This window comes from Perkinsus marinus, assembly GCF_000006405.1.
Source record: "Perkinsus marinus ATCC 50983 genomic scaffold scf_1104296944404, whole genome shotgun sequence".
NCBI classification, from domain to species: Eukaryota; Perkinsozoa; order Perkinsida; family Perkinsidae; genus Perkinsus; species Perkinsus marinus.
The window spans coordinates 560011-580438 of NW_003211409.1; the positions used below are offsets into that span (position 1 = coordinate 560011).

Sequence of the window (20428 nt, forward strand, 5' to 3'; positions counted from 1 at the left end):
GCAGGTCTCATCGAGTCAGCATTGCGTTTAATAATAAAGTTGTGTAGTAATGTGTACGATTGTTACCAGGATATGCTGAGCATTATTACAGGAAAGAAGAATTTACACGCGGATGCACAGAGTTCTCGACATTAGAACAACGTCTATCAGCTTAGAGCAGTTCCTGCAATATCGCTCAGTAACATTGGTTTGTGGTCCAAGGAATTGTACGCCAAGCTCACGAACTGGAAAGTCATTAAGTGTTAGATGTTCAAGTGAGGGCCGCTAAGAAGCGGTAAGTTACCCCGAATCAGTCAATCTGTCACGGATTAAGGCGGTGAGCTCGTCCTTGAGGTATCCTCCCGGCCATCCCTATGTATGCGCTGATACAATCGATGTTACCGGGCGGGGCAACTATGCCATCCCAATGCATCCAATGGTACGATCGATGTTACCGGGCGGGGCAACTATGCCATCCCAATGCATCCACTGGTACGATCGATGTTGCCGGGCGGGGCAACTATGCCATCCCAATGCATCCACTGGTACGATCGATGTTGCCGGGCGGGGCAACTATGCCTTCCCAATGCATCCAATGGTACGATCGATGTTACCGGGCGGGGCAACTATGCCATCCCAATACATCCACTGGTACGATCGATGTTGCCGGGCGGGGCAACTATGCCTTCCCAATGTATGCACTGGTAGAATCGATATCTCCAGCGGGGCAGCTATGCCACCCTAATTAAGTCTAGGTCCCGAACAACACCACATGATATCTCCACACACCAAGAACTCCTCCCACAGGAGCGTAGTACAGCATTGCACCAACACTCATTTACTGCACTCAAGGCCGAGGTAGCACAAGAAACTCGTCCTGTCTTTTGCCTAGAGCTTAATGCTCTTGATGGCATCGATGAAATTACCAGCCATCTCTGGCGTCATATCCGGCATCATGCCGTGCCCTAAATTGGCAATGTACCTACAACGACAATCCCTGCAAATCGATTATCGGAAGGAAGACCCACTTCGAATGTCCACCTCCAAAGGCATTCACGTTGGCTACAACGGCATCCTTCACAACAGCAGCTGAGCTGTACAACATCGCGGGGTCTAAGTTGCCTGCCGAAAGTAGACATTGTTACCACCGCTAACCTTAGATCAGTTGACTACCTTGGAGGACCTTATCAGGGAGATCCCGTCTCGCTTCGTCTGCTGGCTTTCTCCACGACACCGAGATAGCGTCGTACGCTGAGTCCTCGAATGAAGTCAGATCTTGGACATCTTTTGGGAAACCGATCACCAAAGCGTCAGGTCGTTGTCGTTTCACCTAGCACCACACATACTCGACCACACCATCCCCAAACTTTCCTTCTTACTTCAGCCGGGATCCGCTTGAAGTCTTCCAAGCAAAACTGAGCATAACACGCCGGAGTTATCTCACCACCGTTGGTATCAAAAACCTGAATCCCAATTAATCTCTTAGAACGAATCCTGAGCATGTCACATGTTACCTGCAGAATCTTAGCTCCCGCGTCATACTGGTTGACTAGGTATTCAATACAAATATCTGTTATAGCTGCCATCACACGTTTGGCGTCTTCTGGATAGGAGTAAAGCCTGCAAAGCAACTCAGGAAGAGCTAAATGCTAACCACGGCCTAATACCAAGTTCTAGCCTTAGCCCAAGTCTTACTGCCCCCGCCTTCTACCATGTAGCAAAACAGGGACCACGGCGCACCTGTAGTAGTCCATCTGACGGTGCTATCACAATCACGACAACTTACCACAGAAACCGATGACGGTGAGCTGATTTTCGAGTTTGCTGACAGTAGCGAAGATAGCATCATACACATAAGCCAAACCTTCACCCACATTGGGTTTGAGATTGAGGATCCTGCCAAGTGAATAGTCTAGGAGTAGAGCCCCTCGAAATACAAGAAGGCTACCTTTCGATGTCTTCAGGCGTCTCGAGCTTCGGACTCAGGACAGGACCCTTTCCGGGAACCATTTCCAAATGCTGACCCATGAGCATCGGGATAGTCAATATATCCGAAAACACTGTGAAGAAGCTTCCTACTCGGTTTCGTGCGTAGTTAAACTTACCAATGCAAGCGTCAAGCTTATTGAATCTCCGATAGGGCTGTATCGTTACCTCTGAGGCCAAGTCCGGATCTTGGCAGACCTAGGAGGAATATTAGTCGAGACAACAGTAGAGCGAAGCTACCTTAACGAAGTCATGCTCGGCCCGCAGTTCCTTGAATTCTGGTAAATAACGGCCAGCTTGCCTCATTATCCACACTGGAATCTCATCTACTTCCTCACCCCGAGCCGCCCGCAGCAACCTGAGTGAGTCGGTACCAAGAAGCTCAGACCAGCAGACAACAACTCGTGGCAGACTAGAGGCTGACCCGTTTCTACCTGTTCTGCTTGGGCTCAGGCCAGGAGTGTCCGGCCGACAGGAAAGCCTTCCGGGCTTCAGCGTAATTGACTTTAGTATCGGTCATTTGGAACGAGATGCAAAACAGTACCGAAAACTCAATCTAAGTCCTATTTCCGTTAGAAGGTCTGCAAGCCATCCTCACTGTCCCGCAATCAGAAATCACAAGGGCTGTCTACGGATAAATAAAAGGAACCAAAGAGTCAAGAACGACTACGGAATTCATCTCTACAAAACTTTGAGGCACTCATTTTGTTTCCGAATGGCAGAAATCCTACTAGCTTGCGGCGCTCTGCATTCCGAGGGACTCAGGTTGTCTCAACGTGCTCCTGAGCTTCAACAGCGTTCCTATGATTTGATTTCACTCGATCTAAGGAGCGCTCAACAGAGGCCTATTGAACACCCCATCTTAGTTTGGGGTTTCCCTACTTCGATCCCCTCCGGACCTACGATTCGTATCTCCTCTTTGAGTTAGAATTGAACTGCGCCACTCTCTGATTAGTACTAGCACAGCGCGGACCGTCGTTCACTCTAGGCCGCGTACGAAAAATTCCAACCGGCGTAAGAACGATCTGTTGCGGACAGAAGGGGAAACATGGAGAGGTAGGAGACAGGATTGCAAGAAATTTGCAAGACATGAAGCTGAACTTTACGACGGATTTCAAATGTGACACAGGAATGAAGCTCGAGTAGGGCTGACCGTGATGAAGGATGGAGTATTAGAGAGAGTAAGGTGGACGGGGCGAATAGAGCGGTACATGCATTGTCGGAAAGCAGTGTGATGGGAGTGAGAATGCTTGGAAGTTGACTGTTTGAACGTTTTAACACACTTCTCGGGGTAACGATTATGTCGGGATAATTATGTTGGTACTCCTCTTGTATAATGATGATGATAGTTTTTGGTCCTGTCTATCGATGTCTCTGTCTACTCCAGCGGCAGCGTACCTTCACCGACCCAATAGCTCCACTGAGATCAGACCCCTACGGATTCTCGTGGCTAACAACGGCCTTTCTGCATGCAAATTCATAAGAAGCACCGCTAAGGCACAGTTGCAGCCGGAAATGTAGTCCTGGGGGGAGCGTGCCCTGCTTTAGCTCACAAGGGTAGGTGCATCGCAAGAGGCGTTGATCTGTACGTAATGGAGACCCCCGACGACCGCGAGGCAGGCCTGTCATACAGGGCTGAGCCCAACCCTCTGGTGCCTCCTGGATGCGGGGTCAGAGTGGTCCCTGTTGAGGCTCCTCCCGGTCCAGGTGCTAACAACTACGGCAACGTAGAGGTATGAGAAAGCCTTGGTCGTCAGTGCAGGGCTCACTGGTGCTGGCAGGTCATACGTAGATTAGCGGTCGAGAACGAATGCGATATGATTTGGCCCGGTTGGGGTCATGCTTCAGAGAACCCTGAGCTCCCCAAGGCCTTTGAAGACACCGGAATAGAGTTCATTGGCCCCTCCGCAGAGTACGGCAGCATCAGCTCATTGAGATTGGCATTGTACTAACTTTACTAGGTGCATGCGACTATTGGGAGATAAGGCCGAGTCGACGATTACTGCCAAGAAATGCGGAGTACCTCTCCTGGGAATCGATCCTGGGTGGAATGCTCGCTAATGTAGGTACCATGCATCCCTTGGTCCGGAGACTACCCGGACTTGGCTACAGAAGGCTTCGTGGCGGACTCTGAGGCAGCGGCGGAGTGCTGTGATAGAATAGGGTATCCATGCATGATCAAGGCTGCTATGGGAGGGGGAGGCAAAGGTGATGTGGCGGAGGAGTGGTATGGCGGCTATGGTCGAGTCAGGTATTCGGATGGTGTCCTGTCGAGAAGAAGTAGCGGACAAATTCGAGTTGGTCAGAGGAGAGATTCCCATCGGCGGTATCATGATCATGAGATGTGTCACTAGAGCTCGCCATTTTGAAGTTCAAATCTTGGCTGATAAGTAAGGCTGAGTCTTAGTGCTTATTACGGAATCCCTTCATTGCGACCTTGCAATCAATGATCAATGATGACTTCGATAACAATTCTTTTCTCTGGAAACTGCGTGAAAGTCTTTTTGAAAATGGTGTTGATGGAGTGTATTGGAGTTTCACCCGTTTCACGTGAAGTGGCGTAATACTCTGTGGAAAACGCGATATTCGCGCTATGCAGTAGTCGTGAAATACATCCCTCACTAGTGTTGTCATATCACCGTCGTGAAAATTCATTATATGAGCGGCGCACGACTGAGTTGATCTCATACGAAGACTGTTATGAAGCTTTCCATATAAATTATCAGATACAACAACGTTGTGGCTCTGAGTACTCGTGATTGCTCGCTCCAGCGCCGACAACAGAAAATGGTTGAGGAAGGTCCTGTGGTCCACACTAGTCATGAAAGAGTTCTCGAGATGCAAGATGCTGCTGCCAGACTTTGTGCGGAAGTTGGGTAAGAGATGGTATTCACTGGAGTGTGGCGATTCTGGCGGTGGGCAGGTATGTGTCGGCGGGCACTGTAGAGTTCTTATATGATCTTGATACGGATGAATACTACTTCCTTGAAGTCAATACGCGACTACAAGTGGAGCATCCAGTGACGGAGCTCCTCAGCGGCGTCAATCTACCAAACGCGATGATCCAAGTGGCTCTGGGAAAAACTCTCTATGAGATACCCGATGTCGCTGCATTCCTGGCCGATCCGGATCGCTATAGGTTCAAGGACAGACATGTGATGGCCTGCCGTATTACGGCTGAGGTGGGCCTCGCGGGCTGGGAATTTGAACTAACTCGCTTTCTGTAGGCGGCTGACGATGGCTTCCGACCGACTGCTGGTATAGTGGAGCGTGTGAAGTTGTATGAGGATCAGATCAGTTATGAGGAGCTGAATGAGGATGTTTTGTAATGATGGTATTGTCGTGGAGCTCGAGGGGCGTATTGCTGTTCCTCAGCCTTTACTATTTCTCTATCGCTGCTGATGGGAAAAAGAAGGCAGCTATCACCCAGTATTCTGATAGTCAATTCGGGCACATTTTCGTTGTTGGTAGGAGGGTTGGAACGACCAGTGAATATAGCAGAGTCGTGTGCAGGCTCGGACCGTCGTGATGCTGTGCGGCGAATGGTAGAAGTCCTTCGTAACGTAGAGGTTGTGGGAGAGGTGAAGTGCAGTGTTGATTACATCAGGGAAGTAAGTGAAGTTGTGGTCTCTTGTGCGCGGTTTCCACGGGACAAATACGTATGCTGGTATCATTTATGTTCAGCTGAGGAGTTGGTGAGAATTTTCACATTTATTAGGGTAGAAGTGCATCAAAATCAAGGAAAATTTTTCATATTTTCGTATGTTTTTTTAGTGCTTTTGAAGCATTGGTTGCCATTAATATCACATTGAGTTTAGTGTGATCTCTTAGGTGATGCGTACCAGCGAGTTCGAGAACGATACTTACCATACCAACTGGTTGCTTTCCCCCACAGAAGGCCAAAGGGTCATCACCAAGGCGATAGCGATGGACTCTGTTGTCAACGGCAGTCTGGTCCTGGCCAAGGTCGGTGTTGCCGCATCGATATGCAAGTGAGGGCACCACTGAAAGGCTCCTATGCATAGAACTTCCCGTCAGGTTCCTGTATCGATTCCTCCGTGCTGAATCGCAATTTGCGGCGAAGTTGTCTGCTGCACAGCTTCCAGCGCATTTGGCGACTACTATGCACGAGGATATTGTTCTTGGGAAATGTGGCAGGTTGCCTTATAGACCCTGCAAGTTCCTATCACAAGTGTCGGCTACTGGCCCTAATTCTTTCTGTGTCACCATACAGATGCCTGATGGAGAGAAGACTGTGATACCCTACTTACATGCTGAACCTGTCTCGGGTGAGGTATACGAATTCCGACTGAGTGGCTGGCAGTTCAACTCGACTGGTCAACGGGTTGTCTTTGCTCCCCATGGCGAAATGCTGACGATGTACTTTGGTGAGTGCAAGAGCGAGTGTTGGGAGATCATACGGGAAGTGGATCCACATGAAGTCCGCTCGCAAATGGCCGGTAGTGTTCATTCGTTGAAGGTATCTGATGGTGATCGCGTGGTGGCGGGGGAAATCATCTGTCAAGTGGAGGCGATGAAAATGTTCATGCCGATTCTCATGCCGTTTACTGGGGTCATCAAGTTCAATGTGGCGCCGGGCAGCACGTTGAAAGTTAACGACTTGATAGCTACGCTTAGCGACTTGGAGGTGGACGATCCGACTCAGTTGGAAGACTGCAAGCCCCAGGTGTATAGCGATGCTAAGGTGTTGCATAAACGTCGAATGTCGGTGCAGTTTGACCCGAACGATGTGGAGAACATTATGAAGGGCTACGAGCTCATTGGAATGAGCGCTCATGAATTCGTAGGGAAAGTAGCTGAGTACGTCTTGAAGCAAGGAGAGATGAGTGATGGTAGTTTTGATACTACTACTGCTGAGAACATTCTCAATATGCTAATTCGGGTAGAGGATCCAGCTGATGAGATGCTCGATCATTTGAGCCACATGAATCCTGGTGCTTCCCGGTTGGCGTTGTCAGTGGCTAAGGCAGGTTTGGTTGATCCCAAAGATATGGACCTGCTGATGGATATCGCTAGGAGTCGTCGAAACACGAGGCTGCGTGTGGACATCGCGATGTGTGTCATAGCAGTACTGTGGGAAAAATCGGCTTGGGTGGATGCTCTTGAGAAAATCCGAAGGTGGAAAACGGCCGATATGGAAAACCTTAAATTGGCGGCTGGCGCTCTCACACTCAGAGCTAACGGTGTCACCACGAGTGACACTCTGGTTGAGCCAGTACTCACGGTGATCGACGAAATACCACTGGGGAGAGCGGATGCTAGCACTGACAGCCCCAACGAGCTCAGCAGTATGAGTTCTGATGACAACTCTAGTATGGAGGGCGGCATGGTGAGCGGTTTGCCGATGGTTAAAAGCCCTTTGAAGCGGATGATCAGAAACGATAGTATTCGCAGTCTGTTTGAGAGGACGCTGGGCCGCAAGCCTTCTGTCATTGACAAGGTGTCGGGTGGTGTTACCTTAGAAGTGGTGAAAGATCTTTTCCCGGTCTCGAAGAGTGCTATTGCGGACCCCTACACCTACTACGCTCAGCTGAATTTCAACCTCCAGAGCGCCACTGGAATGCGCGGCTGTGATCCGGTGCTGTCGGGTGGTAAGAAGCTTGACAATTTGGTGGTCGCGAGTGTAGACTTGTCGAATCACAAGAGTTATGTGGCTGAGGTCGTGGCTATGTATCAGCGTATGCGTAGAGAGCTGACTATGGCTGGTCCCAGTCTTGGTGATCGCAGGACACATCTCAAGATTGAGGTGACTCCATATGGCTCGCTGACAAGTGTCACCGATGAGGTGTGCGCTGAGGCGTTGTGCACTGGTTTAAATGAGGGTGGCGAGTTGGTTAATAAGGAAGCCCCTGTCGCTAGTGTTGCTGTGGTGCTGGGCCCACACAGGAGGTGAAAATGATAATTGTATAAGTGCTCTGTTCGATACTGGTTTCGATCAGGTTCTTCTTCCATAACTCTGCAGTTGTGTCGGAAGCGAAGTTCGTCGAGCTGGTACTGTATCGCAATGTGCCGCCATATAGATGGCAAGAAATGGAGTGTTCACGGTTCGAGAATTACATCCTCACACCTTTGCCGTTGGGTCCATGCCCTAACGCCTACTCCCCGCTTTCCCCACAAGATGTCACTGACTTTGTTTCTGTCGTGAAGGCTACACCAAGGAGGGTCAATAAGGGTGAGCAGAGTAGAGCAGCGGAGGGGACCTGTATGGGGCTTCCTTAGATAAGTGGTCGGAGCCAATTTTGAGCGCCAGCGCGTTCGTGACGGGCAGCGTTGTGGGAAAGTGCCGGCCTACGGAGCCTGTGAAGCTGGTGGAGAGCGCGATGATCGCGGCATTGGATGCCCTCATGATCAACACTAAGGGACCTCGTAGGACTAAGCAGCAGTGCAATAGGTGACCTTGTGTGAATGGAAGAGAGCACATTTGAGTGTCGCAGGATGTACCTGTCCGTTTCCTGCCCTGATTGGGAAGACGGTGAAGACTCTGAGGATGAGGTGGACGGGATGGGTGACAACTCGGCTGTTTTGGGCCGATCCCTGAGCCAAGCTGAGAAGACTGTGGCCGCCGCGGTTCGAGGGTACTCCTCTGAGCTGTGGGCATACGCCAACCATCTCGAGGTGCCTCACTGCTGGGTACCATCTCCCTTGCATTGTCCTCTTGGTCAGGTCCGTCTGTCCTTTGGTCAGCATATGCCTATAAGGGTCTTCGTGAGAGGCACTCCATGGCGCCTTGACGTTACCGCTATAGCCTACCATGAGGTCCGCCATCCCACCACTGGAGTGCTACAGCTGAGGCGTCTACCTAATCCTGATGATGGTAGTCTTGCTGAGGACGACGGGGTGGAGGTAGATGCCCCGTTACAGCAACCAGCTGGTGTCACCGTGAGGCGGCATGCGGCTGAGCGGCTCGATGTAATGCCGAGTGGAAGAAATGTGGATGACAATCGTTGGAGTTTCAGACTACCTATGTGTATGATTTCCTGGAGCTGTTCGAGCAGGCCGTACGTGAGGAGTGGCGGAGGAAAAAGAGCGGTCACGAAGCACGTATTATCCTTTCCGAGACTAAGCGTTTTGTCAAGGTGGAGGAGCTGAGGCTGAAGGAAGGTTAGTTGGGGAGCTTCTGGGGGAGTGGAAGATATCGTGTATGGGAGTAGGTGTGGAGGATCCTCTTCGTAACAAGGACCCGGCCGAGATGTTGGAGTTTATGCCCAACTCTCCGGGGACCAACAATATTGGTATGGTTGCATGGAAGCTGACGATGAAGGTAGGCAGGCGCCTGAGGATTTGCTCGAGGTGTGGTATGGGGGCCTTCTCAGATGCCCGAGTGGCCGGCCGGTCGGGAGGTTTATGTGGTGGCGAATGACATCACGTTCATCCAGGGTTCGTTCGCGCCTAAGGAAGATGACCTCTTTTACTATGTCTCCAAGTTGGCCCGGCTCACTGGAGCTCCTCGGCTGTATATTGCTGGCAACTCTGGCGCAAGGCTGGGGATTGCCAAGGAGGTCTTCGCGAGGTTCAAGGTGGCTTGGCGAGATGGTGAAGTCGATTACCTTTATCTTGACAAGGAGGCCTATGAGGCTATACCCGAGTCAGTGAGCGGGGTTTGGGTCGGTGGTGACCGGTTCAAAATAAAGACTATTATTGGTAAAGAAAACGGCATCGGCATTGAATGCTTGTCGGCTTCGGGGCTCATCGCGGGTGAAACTTCCCTTACGTACAACCAGAATATGACCATGACGTATGTAACTGCTAGGACTGTGGGCATTGGTTCTTATCTGGCTCGACTAAGCCAACGAATAATACAGAAACGCACTGCTCCTATAATCCTCACTGGTTTCAAGGCGCTCAACTCGGTCCTTGGGAAGGAAATTTACACGAGTAATGACGACATAGGAGGCACTCATGTTATGTTCGGTAACGGCATCACGCAGACTACGGTTGATGACGACTTGTCTGGTGTTCGTGAGATGGTACGGAGGATTGGCATGCTGAGAGAACCACAAACGCAGTTGGGGAAGCTGCCTCGGCCTGCGGCACCCGACAGTATATTCGATAAGAATTCTTTCGAGGAGCAAATGGCTGGGTGGGCTCCTAGTGTGCGGGTGGGGCGAGCGGCAATTGGTGGTTCGCCTGTGGGTATTGTTGTTACCGCTCCAGAGACTACTACTGCGGTCAAGCTGGCTGATCCTGCTGATCTGAGCTCTGCTGAGAAGACTATCACGTATGAGCCTCGTGTCATGTACGCTGATGGGGTTTCGAAGGTTGCTCAGACTGTTAGTGACCTTATCACTGAGCAGTTGCCACTAGTTATGGTACTCAACACACGCGAGGTAGTCTTGGTTGTGATGGGAATTTCATTCAGATGGTCTTTACTCTCAGGTGGACAGCACAGACATTGAGATGAACCATGTAATATCCCAGCTCGTTGAGGAGCTGGTGCGGTTTGAAAAGGCGGGCAGGCCGCTCATCGTCTTGCCAGCTAGTGGGTGCCTCCTTTCACCTGAGGTTAAGACGGTCATAGAATCTGCGGCACCGAGTAGCTACATTTTCGATAACTCGTATGGTTCTCGCGATAAGTGGACGTGTAGTGCGCTGACCAATGGCGAGAGCTACTCGTGGAAGGACCTGCGCGGCTGGCTCGCGTGCTTCCTAGGATGTGAGCCGGAGCAGCTACTTGGGGTCAATGGAGCCAACGACGAGATTGATGAGATCAAAAGGGAACTGCTAGGTTATATTAAGGAAGGGTGAGTTGGGATGGTCGGTGATAGTATACGTACTGTCGTGAATGCGAATGGTTGAGTAAAGCTATTGTCACACACTACGGACCAACTGGAGTTTGATCTTGCAATTCTAAACGGCAATTCGGGGAAATGCCTATACCGCGGTTCGAACTTGGGAATGTCATTGGAGCTTTGCTTGTTGTATCAGGTACGGGAGTCTCGTCGAAAGTGTTGTTCAGAGCCAGAATAAGGGGAACCCCTTGGTGGCTAGCCCGTCGGCACTCAGCTTGTCCCACTATGCCTCGCAGCCACGTGGCCTTTAACTGTTGAAAAAACCCAGAATATATGGAATTGTATTAAGACTGTTTTTAGGGTATCGTTCACGCCCTGTACCCCACTGTTTCTCCTATTACACTGACACTGTACAATCACCTTGCTATGCTTGCGGTATGCCGTCAAGAATGCTATTTTCGGCGGAGGACACGCTCCTCTGGAGGCATTCTAATACTTTCGAATTATGAATTGTACCAAACACTTACTTGGCTCCAACTTGCCATTCTGCCAGAGGTGGATCCTTCGAGCCAGCTCAGAAACCGTTCTCTTGTACCCGTTGGGCTCGAGTTGTCTGATACAGCAACAGGGGTCGGTTTTTTGGCTATATAGATTAGCGATATGGTACCGTCGTACCGCCATGGTGTGCTTATCAACAACTACAGTGAGGATCTCTTCGGAGTCGATCTGTATAAAAAGAGGTGGTTCCGGGGGTTAGACGGTGGGAAGTTAGTTTGGTAAAAGTCAGGTTGAGTGGGCAGCTAGTTGAAGACCCCCAAGTCATCGCGGCAAGGCAGTGTACGGTTCACTGCTTCTAGCTGATCTGAGAGTATCTTCAGGCTCGATGTCGCATTGGGCCCATCGGTGGCAACCAATTGAGCCTCATAGCTCGGTACCAGACGCGCAGACGGCCGAGGCTCAGGATAGAAGGTAGTGAGGTCATGGTTGGCTTCGTGACGGAGAGGCTCTTGTAAGGTTATGCGTTCCACAGCATTTGCTGTTTGGGCATGCTGGTGACGTTAATAAGGACCCGAGGAGGAATTTGCAGAGGAGGGAGTTTTACACTAGTCATCAGTTTTTCTATCAGAACCCAGACGTGAGATTTCCCCACGTCCTTCCTTGTGAACGGAGCTTTGGATTTTCTCAGACTGGAGGGAAAATTAAACAAGTGCATAGAAAGCCGAGTGAGCTCTTCCAGGCAAACCCTGAAAATCTGGGGGTAATATTCAGTGTGATCCTTAGCTGTAGTCGTTCTTGTATGTAGGAGCACGCGCCGGTCTTGACGAGTTTGGTTGAGCGAAGTCGTAGTAGATGGGCTGAAGAAGTGGCAGAGGAGCGGTAGGGGCTGTTTTGAAAGTGGTGGTTTTCAGGGAAGTTTGGCAGGTTCGCAACCACGAATTCGCTTAGTTATCGGGGAGCAAATTCGAGCGCATCAGAAGGTAGTGATGAATTACTCACGACTTGATGCAATTCGACTTTGAGGTACATCTCGTCACCCTAAGAAGACGGGTGAGTTCACAGCGACTGTCCGCAAGAACTACCATAAGATCGGCTTACGTGAGGCTGGAGCCGCTGGTTGAAAATATCCGTTCATGGTTCGTGTTGTTATCGTGGATTTAAATGTTGTCGTAAAAGGTATAGTTGAGTTCCAAGTATTGGCAGTGTGGAACATTGTTTGACCAGTAAGGCTTTTGTCTAGAGTGATGACGAGGAAGAGCCGCCCGAAGAAGGGCGTCACACAGGCTGATCTCAAGCAGGTGGATATTGATGCTGAGTTCAAGTCCTCTAGCTCCTCTGATAGTAGCGAATCAGAGAGTGAGGACGATCAAAGTGAGAGAATAGTGCCTCTTAGGGCCGTATTTGAATCCTCTGTCCAGGCCCTGAGTCGACCCCTGAGATGCTGATGCGAGCTGCAGCGGTGGGCGGAGAGTTGGCAGGGCAAATGACGAACAAGTGGATCAGTGATAACCAGACTGGTAGGTAGTTGGTGATGTGCTGTTGTATGAATGGGAGTCAGGTCTGAAGTACTGCTATAGTGGCAGTGAGAAGAAGATGTACATGTGGAATCCGCAGTCGCAGTCTATGTATCAATGGAAGGGTCGAGGGAGCATAAAATTCCTCTGGCAAGCCGATCAAGGGTCAGCAGGACAGGGCCAGTCAGAGGCCGTAGAGACAGTAATGGTGATGGCGGATCAATGTAAGCTCGGAGCCAACCTTGGTAGGCCCCTGCAGCTTCCGCTGAGGATCGGGTTGGTGAACCAGAGAAGGTTTTATGGATAACTTATGTGAGTCGAAGAGGGTAGGACTCGAATGACAGTCGTATGGGATTGACAGCTCTTGAGCGGACTGCTCCTTAGCATCGATTTCGACTAGTATACACTGTGTAAGGGGTTACAAATACAATACATAACACGATTAATAGTAAAATGGAGATGCACCCGCGTTAGCGAAAACCACATCACGAGTTTCATTTTGCGGAAAATCGCGAGAAAAGGTAACCCGCGAAAACCGTCCCAGTAGGCCTTCAGAAAAGGTGACATTCAGTAGCGTCTTTTCGCGATGTGATAAAGTCGATTTTCAATTCGCGGTTTCGATGATTATCATACCGGGATGAACGGGTGCATCTCGATGTGTACGGTGAACCATGCACGGCTAAAACAGGAGATGGGGGGCGGTCGGGACTCGGGGTGAATCTATTGAGGCTCATACAGATTCCGTCATCGTATTTATGGGGAGAAGACAGTCGGAGGGATACTCCCTCTCCTGAGGAGTCTGTCACCAGCGATACCCAAGGGGCAGCCGAGACGGAGGAATCCGACTATGGTTCGGTTACGGAACCCAAACATAAGAAAGCGAAGACAGCGGCTGATGATGCGTCCGTGAGTTCACTTACAGCAACGGGATCGTCGATTGTTGCATGAGCAGATGCTCATGAAATGCGACTCTAGAGTGCCTGGCTTCAAGGACTTTGCCAAACGTTGGGCTATTGACGTCAACATTCTGCGTCACTTTGCTAAGCATGATGGAATGCTCATACGACACGTTATAGAATCATTCAAGCCTATCAAGGCTAAGGCCAAGAACGCACTGCAGAAGTGATAAAGTCTTGTCGCATTTCCCGTGATGAGATGAGCGATTCAGATATCTGCAAGGGCTCATGAAGTACCCTCAAAAATGGAGGATAGTGGCGGCGTGCAGGCAAGCTGTGCTGATAGAGGAAGCGGAGGGGGAGACTCGGGAGCTCTTGCCTCCCCGCTCGGTGCTCGTTGGTACGCCACTAGTTTTATGCTCACTTCTAACCTTGCGATGTTGCTAGGTTCAGCTGAGGAGGATTTGGCGCAGACCAGTGATGAGAGTGTCACTCGCTTGGTGATTCCGGCTGGCTCGGGTCAATATGTGTCACCTGAGCACTTCCGAATCTTTCCTCTTGGAGATGATTTCTATGTAGGATTTGACATAAGCGTGGTATCAATCTCAGTATGTCCCGCTGCAGGTCCAGGATCTCGGCAGCAACTACGGTATAACGGTGGACGGCTTGCGCTATAGATCAGCAGATGGGCCGATAGGGCCTCTCAAAGATGGTGATGCAAGATTCTTATTGTCCGAACCAGTGTTTGGATATACGCTCGTTTTCATCAGCTGAGCTCGAGAGTTCCCCGAATCATAAAAGTTTACATACGAATCCAGTCTACAGAAACCAACCAAGAATTTCCCGGAGTTTCCCCTGGTTCTTTCGTGTTGCCACTAACACACGTGTTCCTACACTGGTCTGAACTGATCATTGATTTTCAGGATCAATCGTTTCGATTGGCGGCGGGTCACAACATCAGCCTCCTTTGTTTCTCTGTGAGTTCGCCACTGCTGAGGAGTTGCGGAAGAGGCGAGTCGAGGCAGAAACACCTGCGACCGAGGGGAACAGTGATGTGACACCCGAAGGGGATAGTGTATCGAAGGAGAGTGCCTCTGAACAAAATGTGGCGACCTAATCTCTATCATTTGCTGGCTTGTTGGGTCGAAGAGGTTAATCGGGGAGGAATTACTAAAAGTGAGGATTTGGATCGAGTGCTGTAGTTAATGACTACAACACCGAACGATCGTCTACCCTTGCAAATACTCCTCCCAGAGCAGTTTCAACGAGCTGAGGCCCGGAGTCAGCTGCTGAAAGAGACTTGCAAGCATCAGCGGATTCCTATAGACTCATCAGTGCTCAAAACTGCGGGCTGCAAGGCGATGCTTGATACCATGTACAAGGACGACAACACTCAAGTGAGGCTAGCAGCTCACAGTACTCCGCCCAGCTCTTTTTTCAAGTAGTTCCTCCAAGCAGTCACGCGAGTGGCCAATGCTCTCTCTGCCTCTGCTGACGACCTTCGTCATGAAATCAACCTAGTGGGCTCGCAAATACGAGATGATATTAGTTCAAAGTCCACCGCAGGTGTTTTGGTTCTGTGCACACTATGGTCGATTGGAATGCATGAAAACTATAGCAGCGAAACTTCCCATTGACCTCAACTACGTTCACAAATGCGGTCACTCCGTGAACTCGTACATCCCCTAGCTCTTTTAACACCTCCTCAGGTCATCGTGCGTGCGATTCTCAATGACCACATTGGTGTAGTCGAGTGGCTTCTCTCTGCTGGAGTGCAGCATGCAGCTTTCACAGGTTAGCATCAGGAAGGCTAGTTCAGCACGAGCTTCGTCTCAGACTCCAAATTCCTAGCAATCTGCTCGCACTCTGGGGCCCAGCGAACAGTGAGTGGAGAGTCTCCACTGGAGACGTGCCTGGCTCCCTGCACTATGCTGATGCTACTTTGTCATGTTAGGTTGACTTCCTACGTGGTTATGTGGGAGCAGATATTCAGCAATCGGTTCCGTTCCCGATGGAAGGAGTAGCTGCTGACACTCTGGCATGAATATCTCTCATTGGGCGCGCTCTGTAAACTTCTCAAGGTTCGAGCGCGATACTGTTGTGTTTGAGTCACCATGTACGAGGGAACCGCAGCCTTACTGTACAACATGGGACCTTGCCTTGGCTCATGGGGAATCAACATTCTCATATCATTCCGGGCACATTGATGCCCTTGATAGCCTGTCAACTCTGGCTCCAGTGATCCTCTAACCATTTACACTGTGTAAACCAGGGGAACTTTGATAGAGTTAGTCGACTAGGTGGTGTGGAGAGGACCGAAGACTTGCAGGGCTCCCCCCTGAAGCTTCGGTCACGGGACAGGTGCCCGACTAGGTGGTGTCGTATCAACGACTCACGTCTCACACGGGTCTGTCCCGTCACCCAGTCCACTAAGAAAAAAAAAACTGTCAGTTACTAATAACTTTCCTTCGGAATCCTCGGATTATTGAAGCACCTGCGAGCGACCAAGCTCGCTCGCCCATCGAATCACTTCCTCTGGAGTTGACCCTAGCCTCTGGCGAGACTTTCCATCAACTCTGGCTCCAGTGATCCTCTAACCATTTACACTTAACCAGGGGAACTTTGATAGAGTTAGTCGACTAGGTGGTGTGGAGAGGACCGAAGACTTGCAGGGCTCCCCCCTGAAGCTTCGGTCACGGGACAGGTGCCCGACTAGGTGGTGTCGTATCAACGACTCACGTCTCACACGGGTCTGTCCCGTCACCCAAATCTCTCCACTATCCACCGAACTCTTGGCTTTACCAGAAACTTCGATGACACAATCGATTCATGTTTTTTTTTATCCCCTCCTCTCGCTGTAGTCCTTATTACCTATTGACTATTTTTTTCTTCTTCTGTTGTGTCCCTCGTGCAGCGCATCAAGGCTCCTTTGGCGTAGCCTTGCCAGGCTCTACTCGATTGACTCGAACCGCCTTCACACTTCACTGTGCTATCCTCGCATCCCGAATCTACCAGAATTGTGGCTCCACTATGCTATAGCTATGTCAGCTATAGGATTTATACCTGTTAGGGCTTTAACTGCCTCGTCCGGTAGAACTCCTGCATTTCCCGGAGGCTTGGATCTATGCGCTAAACGATTTTGGCCTCCTTTAATTCCTTTCTCAACGATGGTCATCTCTTCTAGGGTGAAACTTACTCATGAACACACCTCCCTAGTCGTCTTTATCGCGCTAACATACTCCCGCAATGCTTCTGGAGAGATATTGGCTTGGTCAACGAGGACCCGACCATACCGTTGAGTTTCTCAAATGGCTCACCGCCGAGCGGTAGCTCCTCTCCGTACTCTCTCGTGTGGAGTCTGCTAGTAGTGCTGCTTTCTTTTCTCTCTGATTTCGTCAACACTCGGAAGGCCTTCATCGCCTCCTACTCGGTCGATGATCCACTCCCATTATCTGCCCTATATTTTTTTTTTGTTTTGACGATTGAAGGACTGCTAATATCCATCGAATGCCTCTCCTTCGAAACACAACCGGTAGTTTCTGAAAGAACCTAATCCATTGTCTCCCCAAATTCAATTGCTCCGCCTCTTGCTACGAGCTCCTGAGCAACGAAGGTACTCCCCAGTGGACCTTCAGTGAGGATACCTCGCTCTTCCCAATTGTTGGTCAGGCAGTTCGTCAGAGATTATAACACTGACACACTTTTGAAACATCACCAGACATCATACGCACTTTAGCCAGATAGCATAAGTACTCCGCTTTCCTGGCACGGTGGCACTTCTTTGTGGCAAACATGATACCTCTACCGCTACCAGCCAACCACAAAGCACTGAGATGAGCTCACTGAAGCAGCACGGCTCTCTCATACCCGGTCGGATCTTCACTTGAACAGACTCGCTGTCTAAGCATTAACTTGTCTGAGACTAGTAGTCTCTGTCGACTCCTGGGTATCCGCTGCATCACATGGTATACGCATCGTACGAAATACACCCGGATCTGCCAAAAGTGCCGAGAGCATAGGAGGGTCTACCAGTAGGTTATTAGTCACGAGAGCACGATACTTGGTTGTTGATCTCCTCAAGAACTCCCCTCTAACTCTCGTAGGTGGAGCACGTTTACCCGAAATTGAGTCCACCACCTTCTTGACCTCCCCTTTTAAGCGCATCAGCGATACCTGAGGTTGCGTTGTCAACTTCAGATCTAACACACACTGGTCACTTTTGAGTGTCTGTAGCACTCGCTACTTCAGGAGAGAACCTCTTGTAGAAAGTCGCCAAGAGCGTGTCATTGGTCAGTAATCCTTCAAGATCGGTCACCCTGTCGATGTTCTTACCATGGAATGTGCCGACTGCTCTAGTAGCTAGTTCAATGGTACAGTCGGCTCCTGGTACTCTCATTTCCGCTATGCACGTATCCTACAGCGTGCCCGTTTCGACACAATTTTTGTCGCCGACTCAATCTTACTGAATCCTCATACTGAGGGTTGAATCCGCGCTCGGGGATATTTTCTCTACTTGGAATTCCCACTCCCAAGCCTCTCAGCGAGAGGCTCTCAAATATAATACCGTCAACTGGGTCCTCGCACTGAGGATAGCATGTGCACTCGAAGATGCGTTCTCGAACCTCTCGCTAACAACTTGGCCAACTAGACACTCCCACTGAGTATGGGATCAGCTTTGCTGACGCGTTCCTGAACCTCTCACTAACAATATGGTCAACTAGGCCCTCACCACGGGGATAGGATCGGCGCTCAATGACGCGTTCCTAAACCTCTCACTTATAACACGGCCGAACCGGCACTCTCACTGAGAATAGGATCTGCGCTCAATGACGCGTTCCTAATCTTCTCATTGACAATAGGTCAACTCGACACTCACACCGAGGGAAGGATCTGCGCTCGATGACGCGTTCCTAAGCCTCTCACTGACAATAGGCCAACTCGACACTCACACTGAGGAAAGGATCTGCGCTCGATGACGCGTTCCTAAGCCTCTCACTGACAATAGGCCAACTCGACACTCACACTGAGGAAAGGATCTGCGCTCGATGACGCGTTCCTAAGCCTCTCACTGACAATAGGCCAACTCGACACTCACACTGAGGAAAGGATCTGCGCTCAATGACGCGTTCCTAATCCTCTCACTGGTAATAGGCCAACTCGACACTCACACTGAGGAAAGGATCTGCGCTCAATGACGCGTTCCTAAGCCTCTCACTGATAATAGGCCAACTCGACACTCACACTGAGGAAAGGATCTGCGCTCGATGACGCGTTCCTAAGCCTCTCGTCTATAACATGGCCGAACCAGCACTCACACTGAGGATAGGATCTGCGCTCAATGACGCGTTCCTAATCCTCTCACTGACAGTAGGCCAACTCGACACTCACACTGAGGAAAGGATCTGCGCTCGATGACGCGTTCCTAGGCCTCTCATCTATAACATGGCCGAACCAGCATGCACACTGAGGATAGGATCTGCGCTCGATGACGCGTTCCTAAGCCCCTCGTCTGTAACATGGCCGAACCAGCACTCACACTGAGGATAGGATCTGCGCTCGGTGACGCGTTCCTACACCTCCATCCATTAATACGGCCAACAGGATCTTCCTAGACTTCAGTAGTACACTTGTGCTGTCAATGTACAACTCCCAAGGCGCTACTCGACCAATTATGACCTTCAAAGTCAACGAGCATGTAGGATAGAATGTGCTGGTCATATATCCCGACGGATCGACTACCGAAAGATCCTAGGGAAAAAAAAACTGTCAGTTACTAATAACTTTCCTTCGGAATCCTCGGATTATTGAAGCACCTGCGAGCGACCAAGCTCGCTCGCCCATCGAATCACTTCCTCTGGGGCCTATTTCACAAGCGTCCTAATGTTAGGATTTTAACCCATTAGGATGCAATTTAAGGATAAATGGCGTTCACAAGGGCCCTTTCCTTAGGTTGGGTTAGGACTTTAGGACATTAGGATCCTTACCGTTAGGATTTAGGATATTAGGATGCCTTTATCCTCAAAAACAGGCTGTTAGGACGCTCGGCTTTCACAAGCTATATTTTTAAGGAAATTTTCATCCTAATGGTAAAGTACCTCGGGGGGTACTTTACCGACCATCCTAACGTTAAAGGTATACAAGACGACTCGCTACGTTCCGCCAAACAGTCGTTGGTTCGAAACTCTGCGAGCACATTTTTAAATTAATTTGTAACTTGCACAAAAATCATACAACTATTAACAAAACTCTTTACCAAGTTCGATACTTATCTGAAGCTTATAAACTTCGTATGAAACTCCTTACAAATGCTAATCTTCGGTAGAGTCAAGCCTTTTTTTACTGCAAGACCCCTCCATATCAGAAGACGTTAAGGTCCATAATGGTCCATTACTGGATCATTCATTACGCGTATCAGTTGATAATAAAAGAGGTCTTATCTGTTAAATCTGCTGAATGGCGCCTTGTGGCACTATCTTTGTCGGATTCTTATTTAGTTTATATCAAGTATAAAATGGTGGGGTGGTAGAGTTTGCGGCTATAGTTCGACCGATCCAGGTTCGATTCGTAGTTGTATAATGTTTTACGTTGTGTTTAATTGCCGTTAGGAGTCCTAATATCTTCAGTTAGCACATCCTTACGTTAGGTAAGGACGTCTTTAAGTATAGGATCCTAACGTTAGGTAAGGAAAATCTTGTGAAATAGCCTTAGTTAGGTAAGGACGTCCTAAGGTTAAAATCCTATACGTAAAGACGTCCTAATCTAAGGACGCTTGTGAAATAGGCCCCTGGAGTTGACCCTAGCCTCT

The 20428-nt window shown here is 49.8% G+C and overlaps 4 protein-coding genes across 4 annotated transcripts; 3 read left to right on the top strand and 1 right to left on the bottom strand.

Annotated features, from left to right (window-relative positions):
* Positions 1-867: 867 nt before the first annotated feature.
* Pmar_PMAR001179 (uroporphyrinogen decarboxylase, putative) lies at positions 868-2485 on the bottom strand (the record flags this gene model as incomplete). Its single annotated transcript, XM_002780539.1, has 11 exons — positions 868-961; positions 1008-1101; positions 1153-1309; positions 1359-1442; positions 1494-1599; positions 1647-1719; positions 1766-1875; positions 1928-2039; positions 2085-2163; positions 2206-2323; positions 2400-2485. The coding sequence occupies 11 exons, from the start codon at positions 2483-2485 to the stop codon at positions 868-870; spliced, it is 1113 nt and encodes a 370-aa protein (XP_002780585.1).
* Positions 2486-3333: 848 nt separating this feature from the next.
* Pmar_PMAR001180 (acetyl-coa carboxylase, putative) lies at positions 3334-11287 on the top strand (the record flags this gene model as incomplete). The annotated part of the gene is made up of 22 exons (XM_002780540.1): positions 3334-3482; positions 3527-3698; positions 3747-3877; positions 3927-3984; positions 4032-4173; positions 4217-4355; positions 4692-4841; positions 4889-5147; positions 5193-5290; positions 5341-5432; positions 5479-5576; positions 5797-5957; positions 6004-7875; positions 7926-8158; positions 8206-8377; positions 8421-8601; positions 8650-8895; positions 8943-9087; positions 9138-9247; positions 9300-10313; positions 10363-10727; positions 10912-11287. The coding sequence occupies 22 exons, from the start codon at positions 3334-3336 to the stop codon at positions 11024-11026; spliced, it is 6102 nt and encodes a 2033-aa protein (XP_002780586.1). The 3' UTR covers positions 11027-11287.
* An 88-nt stretch (positions 11288-11375) lies between these two features.
* On the top strand, positions 11376-12334 carry Pmar_PMAR001181 (hypothetical protein; the record flags this gene model as incomplete). Its single annotated transcript, XM_002780541.1, has 8 exons — positions 11376-11455; positions 11503-11552; positions 11594-11684; positions 11730-11850; positions 11902-11973; positions 12019-12092; positions 12138-12193; positions 12237-12334. The coding sequence occupies 8 exons, from the start codon at positions 11376-11378 to the stop codon at positions 12332-12334; spliced, it is 642 nt and encodes a 213-aa protein (XP_002780587.1).
* A 123-nt stretch (positions 12335-12457) lies between these two features.
* Pmar_PMAR001182 (hypothetical protein) lies at positions 12458-15667 on the top strand (the record flags this gene model as incomplete). The annotated part of the gene is made up of 12 exons (XM_002780542.1): positions 12458-12584; positions 12632-12730; positions 12772-12929; positions 12977-13039; positions 13466-13633; positions 13680-13849; positions 13896-14023; positions 14071-14198; positions 14248-14335; positions 14547-14672; positions 14878-15020; positions 15578-15667. The coding sequence occupies 12 exons, from the start codon at positions 12458-12460 to the stop codon at positions 15665-15667; spliced, it is 1488 nt and encodes a 495-aa protein (XP_002780588.1).
* Between the last annotated feature and the right edge of the window lie 4761 nt (positions 15668-20428).